At 43.5% G+C, this 17,810-nt stretch overlaps 1 protein-coding gene across 1 annotated transcript in view; it reads right to left on the bottom strand.

Annotated features, from left to right (window-relative positions):
* Nucleotides 1-33: 33 nt before the first annotated feature.
* The window catches only part of LOC120951713 (ras-related and estrogen-regulated growth inhibitor-like), a 50,270-nt gene continuing 32,493 nt past the window's right edge, over nucleotides 34-17,810 (bottom strand). The window contains exons 2-6 of the mRNA XM_049606014.1: nucleotides 5,412-6,115; nucleotides 1,355-1,411; nucleotides 1,188-1,264; nucleotides 936-1,117; nucleotides 34-863 (exon numbers count right to left, since the gene is read on the bottom strand). Coding sequence (XP_049461971.1) covers nucleotides 605-863; nucleotides 936-1,117; nucleotides 1,188-1,264; nucleotides 1,355-1,411; nucleotides 5,412-5,472 — 636 coding nt within the window. The 5' untranslated portion in view covers nucleotides 5,473-6,115 and the 3' untranslated portion in view covers nucleotides 34-604. The remainder of the gene's footprint in view (nucleotides 864-935; nucleotides 1,118-1,187; nucleotides 1,265-1,354; nucleotides 1,412-5,411; nucleotides 6,116-17,810) is intronic.

Here is a 17,810-nt window from a genome sequence, read left to right on the forward strand (position 1 = left end):
CTGGTAGACAGCAATTCATATTTATATCTCAGTTTTTTTTTCTTTCTCAATCCTACATCAAAACCAACAAGCGATTTTGAATGAGGGACTGTTTTACTCATGTAACCTTAAAAGCACAATGAAAAAGGTTTAGTTATCTTCGTTCTACTTGGGTTTTATTTTACTTTTCTTTACAATATTTGTTAGGCAATCCGTGTGTCTTATCCTACGGAACTGATCTGATAGGAACGTAATACAACTGCTGTTCGAAACATGCTCACCGTTTGCCCGGCAAGATTTAAATTTAGTACTTTGAATCTAGCACTGTTGCATGTAATGTAAAAAAATCACTAACTTACTAAAAACAAGGGTATAGTCCCCTCAGGAATGGCTGCATTGGTGTCACAGTTGCTTATTACTCACTATTCTTTACACTTGATCTAGCATCTAACATAGGTAGTAACATAGAAGCTAATTCTGTTACAAATATGTATATGTACATCGTGCAATCAGTAAAAATACAAAATTAAAACGAAAAAAAAAGAAAGAAATGCAACCCCGCTTAAGGCAGGCTCGGATGTCGATGGTGCTTGTTGTCCCTGGTCCCAGCATTAACCGGTGGCTGTCATATGCTAAGCGAGGGTCGTTTCTTCCGCTCGCCCTTGCTGTTCTTGCCAAAAATGTTCCCGAGCGCTTTCGATACACTGTTGACGCCCAGCTTCCTTCGCATCGGCAGCGCCCGAAATAGCTGGGTCGAGCGGGCCTCGCGGATCAGCGAATGGAAGGCGAGCGATACGCCGGCAAAATTTTCCGCCGCCGATACCTCGTAGAACTGGCAGGAGTAGCGGAACGAGAGCTCCTGTCCGTCATTAACGGAGATTTCCCTGTAAAAAAGAGAAATTAAGTTAATCATGTATCGGGAAAGCAAGGATTTGTGGTGGATCAGCTCCGCTTACCTCGCATGATCGAGATCACTTTTGTTGCCCAGCAGCAGGAGCGTGTAGTAGGAGGGCAGCTTCAGCTTGGTCAGCTGCTGCAGGTAGTCGGCCGCCTCCTCGAAGCTTGACTTATCACAGATTGAGTACACGACCACGAATGCGTCTCCCCAGCGGAGATGTTCGTACAAGCAGCCCCGCTTCTGGAAAAGGGACAAATTACACACAATGTTAGACGAAATGCTCCAACGTAACATCACGGCTCCTACGTACATCACACCGGGAAGTGTCCATAATTTCCACCTCGGTCGTAATATTGTCATAGGTGACACTATGCCGGTACAGGAAGTCTGCAACGAAAAGGGGAAAAAGCAAACGACAGAAAAAATGGTGCGATAAAATCGGTTCTGGATGGAATCTTCCTGCTGCGCTAGACTTACCTCTCGCCGAGCTGTACTCCCCGATGTAACGCTTCGTGAGATAACGCACCGTGACGGCTGTGGAATGTAAAGCGTACCATTAGTAGTGCATTACTCTATACAATCACACGCATTTACACACATGCACACACACACACACACACACACAAACAAACATAGTTTTCATCCCATAAGGTTTCCCAACCCAACCCAAGCGATCGCAATGGCCTTCAAGGTGAGAAGCATACGCATCAAACAGTGATGGAAGAGTGATCTGCCGGTGTTGTACGCCGCAATCGATGGAACGGTGCGCTTGGAACGAGTTTTGGATTGCGCTGCCCGTTAAGGACAGTCGTGTGCACCCGACACCCGACAGACTGCACGGCGGGACAAGGGGATTGGGATTGTGAAATGGAGCGTTCTCGAAAAAGGGAACCTCAAGATGCTTCCCAACAAGTGAGTACGGCAAACTGTGGTTCTCGTTGCACCACGGCTCTGCTGTGAACGTTTATGGAGCTCGGTGGTTTGGTCAGAGCCCTGTTGACACGATACCTCCGCAACCCTGCATGAGCATGCCGATGACGTGTTGGAGAAGTTCTCCCGCATCAGCAGTATCAGCCGAATCAGTCGAAGTTGTTTTGATCCGTGGCGACATGATTTCCTTTTAGGAAATGGAGTCCCCTGATTGAGTTCGTTTCAAACCGTGTTGGAACGCACCCGTCTGGAGATTGTGCAGTGCTACAAACTGTGCAGCCAATTGCAAGAGATCGTGCAATCTTTGCTGATGGTGCCGTAACCCGGTGCCTGATAATTCCACGATCTTGACAAATAGTGTTCATATGATAGCTCCACGTCACGCATGCCTCTGTGTAGTACAAAATATACTTGTGCTTAAATCATGGCTTACGTTTTTCGTCTTAAAACCATAAAGGACACGCACCTCGTCGAACAATGTTATCGTCTGCAGCGATATTCAGTTAGAAACGATGCATTGTTTGTCGCTGCCGTGGCGTGCCATAACTAACATCGCCCTTCGAGGCACCGTTAACCAATGGCTGGAAGGTCCTGCAACACTGACTGACTGACTGACTGTCCGGCTCAGTAAGTGATGCATCACAAAAGATAATTTCAATTCATTTTATTTCACCTACACCTTCCATACCTCCAGTCCCAGCGTTCCAAACACGGTCGAATCCCTGAAGAAAGGGCTGCCTGTGTACACAATTTGTAACAGTTTGACTTTCGTGAACTGGCCCCAGCTCGGACGGCACAATCGGACGCTATTTATCTCACCATTGTGCCTGGGCAGGGCAGGGCAGTCCTGCTATTTGGCAAACGGTGCACAAAATCACCATGCTGCACCCCAAAAACTCGGCGATCGCTTCGGGACACCTCATTTCTCTTGATGAAAGAAAAATCACCCAACAGATCTCTTTATTATCGACCACCGTTACTACCCTGCTCGCTGATGCTGAAAAAGTGAAATAAATAACCATTCAACACATGCACTCACGCGCATACAGAAACACATACACGGAGATGGTGCGCATGGTGATGCATTTCCTTTCAGTGTTTTAATGCAGCAGGTCCAACCGTTCGCTTTCGCACGGTGGTTGATAAAGACCTCATGTCCAAGCGATCGAACTGGCCCCGTACACCGTCCCCGTATGTAGGTCGAAGTTGAACGAAATGCATTGAATATTGTCCCGCATCGCTTCTCCTGCCTTCGCCGGCACCCGGAGTCACAAACCACCCACCAACCCTTTTATTGGGTCTTTAGCTACTTCCTCGTGTTTCCACCCGCACACCATAGCCGCACCATTGACGTTGGCTCGTGAAAGGGGCTCGAATTATTAATTACGATTTATCACGCTTCGAATAATCGAACCGTTTTGGCTGCATCGTGAGCCCGTCGTCATCATTCGTTCGTCCAGTTTTCACCAACCCAACCCGCCCGCGATTGTCCGATAAAGATAATGCGTGTGCGATAGCGTCAACGCGGACAGTCGGTGGTTGTGGCGGTGCAGTCACGTGCACGTTGCGACCGAAAACGGAACACGAACGTGCATCGGTCATCGGTCGAAACCCGTTGCCGTTTTTGTTTCGGCGGTTGGGTTTGGTGAAATCGGTTTCACTGCTCACGTCTAATGAGCCGATCGATCGCCGGCGTTTTACTGATACTGATTTTGGGGCACAAGGGTGATCGTCGTTTGACACCGATACAGTTCAAGGTTTGATGCACCGTGGCCGAGGAATGTTGATGATTACGATCGATAGATAGGGTTCAAGATCAGAATGGAAAGTTGCGTTGGCTTTTTAGTTGGTATCGAGCGATAAAAACAAATTGGTGAGGCATCATAAACAGTGCTTATGTTTTAATTTCAAAAGTCGTCAATTTGAATCATCATTGTTTGCTTTTTTCTATCATCTTCATCACTTTAATGACTTTTTTGTAAGAAATTGATAATTAATTAACTTTGAAAAGCAAAGTATGCTTTTCAATTTTTTTTAATAACAAATTTTGCTAACGCTATTGTAAAATTTTAAACTTACAGTATCATGCCTAAACTAATATTTTTCCTTGTTTTTTTTAAGTTTGAAAAATTTAAAAATAAAATAATGAGTAAGATTTATTACCTGTAAGGATTTTATTTTGAAAATTAAGGTTGTTAAACTATTCAATAATCAACGAATTTAGGAATTTTTGAATTTATTTTTAATTATATTACGAATAAATCAGGATTCATCTTATAATTTTTAGAACATGATCGTGTCTTCAAACTTGAACTTAGATTAAAACGTGAATATGAAATTTAAACTTTGTTATTTCGATTACATTTAATTCTAATCGTTTAATTCTGATCTACTTTTAAGAATGATTAACTCGTATAGTACAGTTAACAGCATTGTTGATCCAACTGTAGATCCAAGTGCATCAGTGTAGATGTTCCAAAACAAAGGTTGCGCAGCTTATACTGACGAGTGAAACTCTTATTTATCTATTTATTTTTGTGATCAGCGCTTGATGAAATTAAATTTATCTTGTTTCTTGTGATTTGTAATTTTCATTATTGATTATTAATAATTTGATTTTTTTTTTGGTTTTTGTGCTACATCTGGTCCCTGCAAAATGATTTTAGAATCCTCTCGATATAAAATAACGATTTACCATTATACAATTTGGTAATGCTATAACTTAAAATATCTTATCTTTTGTGTATCAAATTTCAATTGGGAATGTCATCTTTTTTATTATCTTTTCTTTAAGATCATTTTGTTCTGCAAACCTTTTTTTAAGAAATGATGACAGATAAAGTAAATGATTCGTTTCAGTGTTGAGCCTCTTTAATTCAGCGCATTGCATTGAGCCTGCTTATTTGTGAATCGAAGAAAGTGGGTTTTATGATTAGAATCCAACTTGTTTGCAAACATGTCAAATAGATCTCCGCCAAGAGAAAGCTCAAATTACCCATTTGCTTCTAAACGGTTCCAATGAAATTAATTTAAATACCTTTCCATCACGCAAACCTTCAGTCATTGGGCTTTCGCTGATCCCCGTCCCCTTACACTTCTGTCCACTCCAACGACTATCGGCGAAAGAAGTTTCTTCAACGGAAGCACCTGTTCATCGGTAATTAGGTTATTACAATTTCAAGTATCTCCGATCATGTAGAAGCAAGGGAGAGGAAGAAACAACCTTCCCGAATGCCCTAATGCGGCTTGTCGTCCAACTACACACGCTCTTGAAATGCATCGTCCGATGTGGGTTGACATGTGGCACCGGCGACACAGTGCACCCGAAGTCCCCGTCCGTCGGTTAGGTCGGTCCCGAGATCAAACCTAAAATAGGCTAATCGCAATTTCTCTAACCACGATTGCCGATGAGGCGAATGCAAACGAGTGACGAAGTAGATGGAAGAAGACGCCCAACAAGTTCACCGAGAGCCTTCCCAGCCTGCCTGAACACACCAGAAATGCATTCAAATTCGCAATAACCATAACAATAAGCATAAAAATTTACGCTCGATCCCTTGAAGCCACCCCCCCCCCCGCTTCACACACACACACATACACTTACCCGATTTGCCCACTTTGGCGCTGCCAATGACGACCACCTTGAGCTTGTTTAAATTCGTCATTCCTCCGGTTGGCGGGTTTTCGGGAAGGGTGTCGAGGCCCACCAGGAGAGTGGCCTTCGGCTGTAGACGCCAAACAACAAAATCGCCCCGACCCGGGTGCACCAGACGCAGCACCGTACCCGGGCGTGTGTAGGTTTAGATGCGGGACAGCTCTCCGCCGGTAACACCACTCGCGTCGTGTACGTGTTGGGGTTCGTTTTGAATTTTCAATTACCGTGTCCCAGCCGTAGGGGTTTCTGTCGGTGCTGTTTGCTGCTGCTGCTGCTGCTGCTCCTTCTGCTGCGGATGCGTGCCGTTGGCGTTGGAAAACTTTACGCCTCCCGGGGCCACAGATGGATGCACACGGTGGCTGGGTACGGTGCGGTGGCAGGATCGAAGCACGGGTTCGCCATTCTGTCGTCGATGTGTTGCAACACAGCCCCCTCAAACACAGGGGCTCAGGTGCGCGTGAAGTGGATCGATCAGAATCGAACGGCCCGCGCGCAAGGGAGGCACATTTTGGTTTGTTTGTTCGTTCCTCCTTCCTTAATGAGACACTTCCAGGCCCAGCTGTTCAACGCAACGCGATTGTAGAAAAAACGGCTTGCAGCGCAACCGGACACGACGAGGATGCCAGCGATTTGCAGATAGAACGTGGAAGATGCTGCAAAAAAGGATAGAAGGAAAAAATCGGAAAATACATATAAGAAACTAACCACTTAGGAAATGACACACCGGTAAGTCATGTGTAGATTAAATATGCAAAAACGAGCCTGCACGAAAAAAAAAGTAAACGCACTGAAATCATTACACACATTGAATAACAGGCAATTTCCACCATTTCCAAACGATCGTAAAGGTAAGCTAATTTTTACCTTCCCACCTAGAGCCTCCTGAGACGATCGATAACGATACGAGCCCTGGAAGGTTGCCTTTAGCATAAGCGAATGTGGCTGGTGCGGAAAGTGTAACATATTTTAATTAGGTTGAAATTCATTCCCATCTGCTGCAGCCGCTTGGGATTCGTGCTTTCGATTTGCAACCATCCAGCGCACAAGGGGTTTAAAAATAGTTGGCCAATTCCTGGGAATTGAGATGACACTGGACCCTGACTTGGCTGATCTAGCCGCGACGCCAGTGTCGTTCGTACTACACAATGATCCTCACCGTGGCTGCGGTACGGGTGCAAACGACGGCCAGCGCCATCCCCGTTTTCCCCCCGAAACGACTCGAAATCGTCAGTCGCCGCGAGCAATTGCACCGGCGGTGCCTGGCCTGATTTTGCCACTCTCACAGCCCCGAACGAGGCTGTGCATGCGCCGGCAGGGAGTGGATAAGGCGACCGTCGGGCGATGGGATGGGTGGCGAATTTTTGCATAATTTTAATAGATCGCCCGATTGTAAATCTAAATAGCAAACAAGCAGCACAGAATGCAGCTGCGGAAGGTGCAGCCAAGATTTACTATGCTCCGAAAATGACGCACCAATGGATTTGCTGAGAAAGGAGTGGTGAGAAAGGGAGACTGTTTTTTTTTCTTCCTTTTTTTCGTTGTTGCTCAATGGGTGAATCCACTGTAACTGCAGGAGATAAATGTGAACATGGACATGCTGCTGGCACACGGTAACGGCGGGGTGGGGGTTGCAGTTCATCTTCGAGCTCGGAATGGAATTTGTAACGCAACATGCACGTGAAGTGCTGTCCTGTCGTGGACGATGTCTTTTTGCTGGGCAATGTGGTTTTGTGAACAACTACAAGCACCAGCAGCAGCAACAGTCATACGAACGTAGGCAAACATGTGCGAGCAACAACTTTCTTGTGGAAAATTTATTATTGTATACAAATGAGTGGATTGCTACCTATATCTTTATGATGCCAATCCGTGTTGGGTGGCGGTTTAAGTTTTAACTAAATTCAAACTGAAAAGTTTTAAATATGCCGTCCTGGGAGAGTGTTTTTGTAAGCTGAGCCGAGGTCGTATTGACTCAGAGTATTTAAATATTTAATAAAACGGCGATTAAAAAGAGTTTAGTTACAAGCACAAGCACAAGCCCAATGTTCTAACAATAAAAAATAATATAATTAAAATAACACCAATTATTCTGAGATTACTACGACTGTTTTGTGGTCCTTATAGCTTATGAAAAGTATAATTTATTTTTCCTGAAAAGCAGATACCTGAAGCTTTATGTGTTGTTATTATTTTTTATGTTTTATGTTTTATGTTTCAAATTAAACTCTTTTATTTTGTCTTCAAATCGTAGAAAGGGTAACTGTACCAGTATTCGGCAGGGTAACTAAAAACGTGTAATTACGCAAAAACGCGTTGCAATTAGTTTCAACACATATTTTTTTAAATAGAGATATGCTCATTTCCTTGCATATTTATCAAAATATCGAACAAAATGTGCAGAGTTCACAGTTTTTCGGCAGATTTGATGTCTGTCAATAGTTCGGCAGGTTTTAATATTAAGAGAGCCAGACCACTAACATAATTAAAGTGTTTATTAAATTATTCTAGCTCGGTTGGAATTTTAAAATCACGAAAAACAGTTAATCATTCACTTTAAATGCTGCCGAAAATAGGCACACGGTAAATGTTGATTTTTGACAAATAACTGCTGTGGGCACCTGCCGAAACTTGAAACAAAAAAAAAAACATTTTGGTTTAGCTGAACAATCAATAAAAACTTGACCTGAACACTGCAATGCGTATGTCGAAACATAAAACAATATTTCTTGTATTAAATATTACCAATTTCACTGTAAAAACTGCCCTCAAAATGACCAAAATGGGCACCATAAAATTAATAATTTAAGTTCTTTTCAACACCAATCTTAGGAAAGTGAGAGTGTAAAACTGCTTTGAACATTTTTGTCTATCTATTTGCATTGATTAAAACATTTTCCGACCCATATTCGCGTTGTCGAAAATAGGAGCACAGCCTACCGAAAATAGGACCAAACTACCGAAAATAGGAACAAAAACAGTGTTTGCATTTTCACAAATATCTTTAAAAAATATATTTAAATTGGCAAATAAAACATAGCACAACATAATACGATAGTTTATCGTTCAAAATAATGTCACTTTCATGAAAAATAATAAAAATTGTAAATGAACGAGTAGTTTTTGTGAAACTACTGCACTTACCTGCCCAATACTGATACATTTACCCTAATATTCCATATTTCTCGAAAAACTTATCGTCAATTTGTGGTAAATTGAACAAAAACCTCAATTTTCTGATTAATTTAAAACGATGGATTTTAGAAACAATTGAAAATTGCTTATAAATACATCTTACAACTTATATTACCTTGCTTGCCTTGATTGCCTCTAGTTTAAACAAAACCATTACTAATTCCCAGGTTCAATACGCATTACAGTTTCAGCAACTGTAACTACCCTACGGTGACCTCCACTAGACTTGCATTAAATTTTACGAGCACATCTTCATGACGCTCCCTGCTATGCTACGGTCAAGATGTCCGCGCTTAATATCCTGACACCGTCCCAACGCAAGGCACTAGCGGTTCGCCATTACTCATAATTGTTATCATCATCATTACGAAAGCTACCGTGCGTTGGCTGCACACCATGAACCGGCACACTGTGCTGGGCATGACATAACCGACCAAATTGGCAAACAAACGAGCTGCTGCCCAGTGAATAATCGCCCATAATATTATTGTTATTATGTGGGGAAACGTAATAACTCGATTGAGGCAAATAAAGGAAAATGAGAAATTGAACTTCAGGGCTCGCTGGGTTACTCTTGTTTGTTTCTTTCCACTACCGTCGCTCTTTACCTTTCGGAAACCAAAGCACGCAAAGCACTTGGAATTGTGTTGAAGATTGCGATCGAACCGGAATACAGATTTGGATTTGCTGGGCTGTTGTGCGCAAAAAGGAAAAACAGAAACGCGAAAGACGTAAGCCACATCACACCCAATTTCCGGACGTTCGATTAAACGGAGTGGCCGCGGATTGTTGTCCTCCCAATCATCACTCAGTGCGAGATAATCGAACAAGGTCCCGTCGTACAGTCCTTGACGGTTTGCTGGCCGGATTCGATTACATTGGAAGATCAAGCAAAAACGCAAATTCCCATTAGTGCGCACCTGAACCGGTGCACCGGTGTTGTCGGCATTCGATAAACGGTACACGGCGAGTGTTGCACATTGCAAGAAATTGCCGACCCGCCTCGCACCACCAACCGAATGGCCGAATCGATCGACCGATCGATCGTGGTAACGCGCTGGAATGATAAACAAGCCGCCGAAAAGGTAATCTAAAAGCGGGGACTGAAACCCGGGCCCGCCGAAATGAGTTTATTATTAAATTACCCGAAAACCCCCCCGTTCGTACATTCATTAATCGTAATGGAAATTGAAAATAAAAGCCATCAGTTAAAGGTGCACCCACTCCACCGCGGGCACCACCGGGTCCGATGATAGCAGAAGGGTGAACCGTGTCGGCCAATCTGGTGTGATGAGATCGATGTAACACCAATGATGCTCGTGCCGATCGCAATACGGACAAAGGAAAGGCCGTTTTTTTACTGCACGGAATGGCCGGCATGATGGAACTGGAATGTCCGGTTGGATGAATAAAACTAAAAAAAAAGGCAACTGGACGGTTTTACACGGTCGTAAACATAAAAGTATGCTTTCCACGCGGTAGAGTATGGCAGTGGTTCGTTTCCGAATCGTTTGCCCATAAAATCCCCCCTGTCCCAAACGGATTCTACAATGTGCGACAGTTCGGCCAACATAACAATAAATCAGTAAAAATTTCTTTTTAAAATAAAAATTAATTGAAATGCACCATTAAGTGACGTACTGGCGGAATAATGTACTGCCTGCAGCGGTGAATTAAATTTATGTTTATGCACTTCGACCAGCTGCACACTTGGTGGAGCGATACAAACTTCTAAAGAGGACGAGGGCGTTGCTAGTAATCGCATTACAATAACACACCCAACAGGCGACGCGACAGTATTGGGTATTTATTAATCTTTATTGTGCGAGCTTTGTGTTGCGATTTTATGCTGGGTGTGAAATATTGCACGAGATTAACGAGATGCAATTAGGCATTTGGCACCTCATCGCTTCCGCGTGCCAGCTGGACTGCATCGTAAAATGCAAGTACCCCGTTTGCTCGCATCATGATCGATTTTTCCCCGGGCGACAAACGGTACTAACCTTTGGTCATTTGTTGCTGTGTTTTTCTTTGCTACGTCGAATATTGGGTGTAGCACATCCGAAAAGAATGCATTAACTTTGCAGTTTCACAAAAAAAAGAGGTTCAATGTCGCCCGTTCTGCAATCCTCTGCCCTCCGCTTTCGGGCAGGGCACGATATAAATAACCCATTTGACGGTTATTTATGTTCTGCATTGCACCACAAGTCACAACAAACCCCAAACCCGAACGCAGCACGACAGGTATGCGCCAGGGCTCGTGCTGCCCAGTATCATCTTCGATCACATCGGAGAGCGATCACAATATTCGGTGCAAAAGTTTTTTAAAAAGGTACATAATTTATGCGCTCAAATTTAAGCACAGTCATGCGGAGCGGAGAACCAGCGTCCGAGCATGCTGGGGGCAGGGGTAGTGTTGGTTGGTTTGCTAAATTTTCAAATTTCTCCAATCACGATCTGGAAGCGAAGGGAGCAATAATTTTCCACCGCTTCCTCACTCCCTCCCCCCCACCCCACGGCACCGCTTGTCGCCGGGCGGACGACGGTCGTACTTTCTATTGATCGCGAATGGTTTATGGGTTCATCGTTGAAAGTTCACTCGCCCAAGTCAACGGTGAAGATTGGTCGGCTTTACTTCCCGCAGAAAGGCGGTTAGTTCCGTTTTCAAATGTGAGGCGGAAGTGTGGGAAGGGAGGGCAATGCGTCAGGGATTGATTGACTGCCGAAGGACTGCCGCATAATGTGCAACGCCCGTTGGTTAATACCGTCCCGAATCGCTTTGTCTCACATTGCACAAATGCGCAAACCTTCCAGGCGGGTGGTGCGATGTGACCGGCGGGCAAAACGGTAGAAGGTTTAAATTGAATGGGCCGTTTAGGGCAAGTAAAGGGAGGGTCCCAGGTTACGCCACCGAACTGGAACTGCAACCGGGACTGACCGCTAAATATCGCAGCAACAACAAAAATGAAACAGTTTGGTGCATAATATAAAGCACAAGCCTCATTGTGGATAGAAAATGGGGCTGTTTATTATTGCTAACATTGAACAAGCTTTTCTTTCACTTGATTTTTGATTTGACAGACAATGCAATGTTTGCTATCATGCTGTGTATGGTAAATATATTGATAGTTTTACATCATAGTTTGTGGAAAGTAGGAGTTGTTTTTTTTAAACAAGGAACTGCAACATATTTATTTAAAATTTGAACACAAAAATACAAACATTGTTTGTCTGTTATTATATTTGCTTTGGAATATTTTGTTAAAATTATGATATAAATATTTTTAAACCTACTATTTACATATTAACATTATTGTTATTATTATTAGTAATACCAACAATAATCATAATTAAACGAACAAAATAGTTACATAGATTTATAACGTGGTGCTCGATACAAAAACTTGGGAACAAAAAACACATTAATCACACTTCACGTAACCAGAGATTTTCACATTTACCAAAACTAATAAGCATATTTATTTATTTTTTTGGTAATAATTTTAGTGAGAAAAGTTATTACAGGAAACCCTAGAGTTGGGACGGTTCGCAGATACGACAATTTTAAATTTGATACATCAATGTTGTCATTTAGAAGAAAATAATATATTTCTTTTTAATTTATTACATAAAACTATTACATACACATTTTTGATGATTCCAAACTACCTAGACTAGATAAATGATATCATGTAAACGATTTTAATACTCAAACTAATATATTATCAAAAATTGTTTTAATTACAATACACATCCCTTCAACAGGTTTCGACTCTTCAACTTCGTTTATGAACTATGCATTGCCAGATATTTGACTCACGACTTTTTGACTTTTGAATATTTTGTCGGTACCAACCACAGTCGTATCCCAAGGTTCTTCTGTACTTCAATACTTTACTTATATTTTGTAATGTGATATTATGTTTAAAAATTGAAAATCTCTAAAGGTCACAAATTTATGATACCAGAATGGGTGTGCAGTGCCCGGTCCCGGTACACATTTGTGACATAAATGAATAAAGAGAGTATTTCGAAACCATATACTAGCAGCTACGAATAAATATTCCTTCACCGTCGACCATTTGCACTACAGGTTGCAGTGGGTGAATCATGTGCATCATTTGAATTACGTGACGAATTTGTGCATATATTTTCCCACCCCGCCCATGGGCATTCATTCCGCGGCGACACCGAATGCGGTCACAGTCGTTCGAAACGCAACTACTACCAGCGCGAAAACGCACGCGACCCACTCGCGTCTCCGTTGTTCGGGTCGGGATTTACGCCCGCTGTACACGCGGCGCCATGGCTGCAACCAGCACACGCACACACATACAAACACACATATTCGCTAGCGTGTGTGCTATAAATAGTCAAATCTGGCCGCTAAAGTGCATCGATACGGTGGTGAGTGCATATGAAAAATTAGAAAGAGTAGGACACTGGACAGCCCAAGCAACAGCGAAAAAAGCTATACATACATTTTTCGCACCGATAAATATGCTAAACATAAAAAAACGGACAAAAGGGGGTACCGGGTCCAGTGCCGGTGAGGTTGATCTGGACCGATTGAACTGAAACTCGCAACGAATCGAAACGACCGTCGGCTGGCTTGGTCGATCGCGCGCCCGTTCGTCGCTTTCCCGGGTGCACAAGTCCCCACCACCGTCGCCGCCGCCGTCGCTGCCGTCGCGATTGAGTTGTAGGAGTGCATAATTTGCAAATTGAGCGTAATATTTTGCGATAAATCATAGCATTTTTCCTACTAGCTGTGGCTGGCCAGGGCTTCGGGCTAGTTCGTTAGGCTGGCTGGGTTTGGTTGGGGCGTCGTGCGGCGATTTCGGTGGATGATGTCTGCACCTCGTTGGTTGCGTTGATTTTACTGTTTGCCAAAACGGGTCCCGGGGAGACCCGTGGGTGGCAGTGGGTGGCCCCTTCGAAGCATTGGTGCGTTGGTTGTGTTTTGTGTATGGCGTGTTTAGAGGGAGAGAACGCTACGGGTGCATCGATCGCCCAATAGCCGCCAAACCGATTCCTATCCGAGCGACTAATTTTTTTCTTCTAGTTTTTTGCGGAAACGCGGCGCGTCCAGATAGCGAGCAGTGTACAATGATGGTGGTCAATTTATTATTTGCTCCCGATTTCGATTTCCTGCATTGTGTACCCGGGGTACGGTGCATTTGTTGATCGTTGTTAGCGCTAGCACGTCGCCAACCGATCGACTGCCTTTCGATGCAATTTTGGTGACTCACCGACTCCGGTTCTCCGTATCGTGACCGCGTGCCCGGGAAGAGGTTTAAAATTTGCGGCAGTGCTTCGATTCTGGCCTCCCGTTACCGTGTTTTTTCCTTTCGTTTTGGATAGTCATTAATTTTAGTTTTATGCTACAATTTTGAGCAATAACAATACGGGCGAAAGTGTACGCTGGCCGTGTTTCGTCGAATCGATCCAGCCGGCCAAACGCGGACAAAGCAAGGCTCGACTTGCTGCCACTAGATAGTATTAGCAGTTTTATTAGCCTTTGCTCTCTTGAATACTGGGTGGCCCTGGGCCAATACTGGCGGCAGAAAACTGCAGCGCGCACGAGGAAATGCAGAAAACCGATCGCCAAAAGCGTCACTCGAAGGTGCACTAAGCACACCGCAGGAAGATAATCTTTAACGAGCTTTTCATTTCCAGTTGGCTGTTTGCCAGGCTGGAACCGGCACTGTCCTGGGCAGCTGCTATTCGTTGGTTATGAATCTGTGAAGCTAAGCCTACGGAGCCGCGTCAAGGCGGCTTTTTACGTGTTTGTGTTTTTTTTTGGATTCGAGTTGAGTGGTGAAACATAAATTCACTTCTGCAGTGTAATAATAATAAATTAACCTGGGAACGAATACGGGGATTGCATCTTGCTGCCAACAAAACGGGACCATCCGGCCCGTTGCGCCTAGCTCCTAGTGTGTTGCTTCACGGGGACGCTTCCTTCATCCGTCAATTAGGATTAAATGGGCTGGCGGTGGGTATTCTTTCGCCCAAGCCAGTAAAGCTGTACGATCATCTTCCCTTGAAGGCAATCTAGCCTTGAAGATCGGTTCGACCCGATAAGCCGATAAGCGGTGGTCCCGATTGCATCTACCTATTCGCCCTCTCCTGGTGCAGTGGGATACGACTGACGCTTCCCGGTGTCCCGGTGGGTGGTGTTTGGCGAAAGAAAGGCCTATAAATGGCATTTTCCTCTCGCTTGCAAGGGTAACTGATTGCTGACGATCATCTGTCACGAGCGATGGATTGGATTTGGCACCGAGATAGCTCTTCGGGTTCCGAGTTCCGACCGCTGCGAACCGGAAAGGGCACGCGGGAGCGCATCACACGCAAACGCGGGCGAGATTGATTATTTATTTAGTGCCACCTTTTGAGAAGTGCGGGAGTGGAGTGTCTTCCGCACGATGATGGAGGACTAAATTGCTTAACGGCAGTCTTGGATGGGTTGAATAAATAAGACTAACAACCTGTTTTCCATGCGCTTTGGTCTTGGATTTTATGCTTACACACATTTGATATGTTGTTCATTGAAGCGTTTACGGGTCTTCTAATCTTATTTTAACTTTGTTTATTACAAATTCATTCTTGTTTTACAATTCAGTAAGTCCTGTCGTTTGAAAAGTTTTAAAGTTTTATTACTTTATTTCTTCTAGATTGGGCTTTGGTTGGAAGATCTGTTAGAAGGTAAAATAAGATAGATATTGTTAAATTATAACATATTCTAACAATTCTTCTTACGACATCATCGAATTTGTTTAAATTAAAAAAAAGATTATAAAAAATATGTTTGAACCATTCGGAAATTATATGAACTGTATATAAAAGTTAACATCACTCTTGCAACTGATTCCATGCCATGCTGTATGTAAATTTATTATTAGTTCTGTACAAATGGCATATAAATAAGAGGAAAGTCAAGAGCTAAAGATATTTCGAATCTTGATCCTGCACTACACTTTTCAGAAGGAATCAATAACCCTAATAATAGGCCCCTTCCCCTTTTAAGGATCGTAGGCTGAAATTTCAGTCTGTCAGCTGTTTGCATTGTATAGCAGTTTTCGAGCAGCTATCAAAGTGTGTATAACACACAGGTGGCCGTATCCCAAGGTGCATGTATTTATAAGGTTGATTTTTATCGCTTCTGCTTTTGAATAAAGATTTTTAGAGTTTTTTGTGTATTCGTCAAGTTACCAGAAAGGCCGTTCGAGCGAAAGTTTTAACCCGTCCTGTCAAATTTGGTTATAAAAACGGTTATAAAAGTGACGTTCTATTTTGGTTATAAAAAAACATGATCACCTGATCTACATACATACACTGCTTTGACATTTTTTCGAGCATGTACTCGAATCTAATTCTAGCTTTGAGGCTCAAATAATCTAGACTGAAAATCGCAGGCTAGTTTTGTGTGTGGGTTCGTATGGAGTGTTGACATGATTTCAGCCGCCAACTGTCTAACTTTATATAACAAATTTTTCATAGTATCGTTAAAGGCCTTATTATTGAAAAATCAGATTATTATGATGGATTCTGATCGTTCAAATTAAACAATTCATTCACGTCATGATATTTACAAGCAATACATTTGATGACTTTGAACAAACAAATTTGGTAGGATACGATAATTTGCTCATAGAGAATTTCGAAAGTATCATAGTATTAGAGAGTAAGAGTGATATTTTGGGGCTGCTAAAATCCACTGAACAAAATCATGGATAGGAAAATAAAGGCTTTTGTATGTGTAGAGAACGAAACATTACTGTTTCATCTGTAGCAGATTATGCATATTCCTCTTTATATAGATTTCTCTTTATATTCTTTAGCGATAGTTAAACAATTCTAGAATTTAAAAAAAATACACACACATTAACTTATCACGTACTAAACATTATTACAATAAAAACTCTTCTATTTCCTAAGTTTGAGTCATGCAATTTGCTTTCCTTCATTTAGTGGTGATCAACATGGTCGCTCCAGAAGCCCTTTTTTCTTCGCAGCGATCACCAACCCGAACACTATTCACAACCAACCCACGACACTTCACCGCAATATATACGTCGGTGGCCGGTTTTCGGTTACATCGCTTTGAACTGTTGCTTCAGTTTTTTTCACTGACTTGGCAAAAGCTTCAACCACCGTCACCACCGGTCACCTCCGGGAAACATTGTTTGCTTTCCTGTTTGGGCGCACTTTGTCGATTTGAGCCGCCGACAGCCGACTCTCCCAACCCACAATCCCCCCACCCGGCTGCACTGCTTGATGCAACAGTTATCGTTCTCATTTGCCACTAATGGCGAGAGAAAGGAGTGCGTTGGGCGGGGATAGTATGGGGAAGTCATTTATGGGACTCTTCGCTTCCCCCTGCCCGGGACCGAGCAGCATTGCGGCGACCCGTTGCTTCGCCCGGGCTGTGTGTTTGTAACAGTGTTTTTTGTTTTGCTTCCAAGTGTGCCCTTTTCTACAAACTCCCTCCAATCGGGCCCTTCCCTCCCGGCGCCGCTATCCCATCAGAGCGTCATAAATCGCATCGCTGGTTGGAGGTCCACGGTTGTTTGGCCACTTTCTGCGCCACCCGTGTCATTTCGGTCGTTTGACAAATCCGATTAATTGCCCGCCTTCTTCGAGTGGTGCGCAATGCCTCCCGCAACGGCCGGAGAAAGATAGGAACCGAACCGAAGGCGAGCCAATACGTCAAAAAACCGGTAACATGGACTGCAAACAGAGAGACACCGTGCAGTCGGTCCATTTAGTGGTACACTATCGGACCAATTTCCTATCGCATCGGGATCGGTGTGAAACCATTTTTCGCTGTAATGATTCGCCGTTTTTGTTTTCGTTTTGTACGCTATCGGCACGTTGCCGCCCACCGAAGAGAACTATAATTAAACCATCGCAGTTGGTAGGGAAAGAAAGAGGTGTTTGAACAAAAAAAAATTACACAACCATTTGTTGTGGCCATCGGCCTTCGCGTAGCACGCGTACACACGGGTCCATCCGTCCCGAGTCAGCGAGTTCCGCCCTGGTTTTCGCACGAATTGCGCGCCCAGGGACAGGTGTCGAAGGGGTGAATGTGCCAATTGGGCAAGCGTGCAAGGGATTGGGCGATCAAACGAAAAGTCAGCGGTGGTTTGTTGC

Source organism: Anopheles coluzzii, chromosome 2 (genome assembly GCF_943734685.1).
Source record: "Anopheles coluzzii chromosome 2, AcolN3, whole genome shotgun sequence".
In the NCBI taxonomy this organism is placed as follows: domain Eukaryota; kingdom Metazoa; phylum Arthropoda; class Insecta; order Diptera; family Culicidae; genus Anopheles; species Anopheles coluzzii.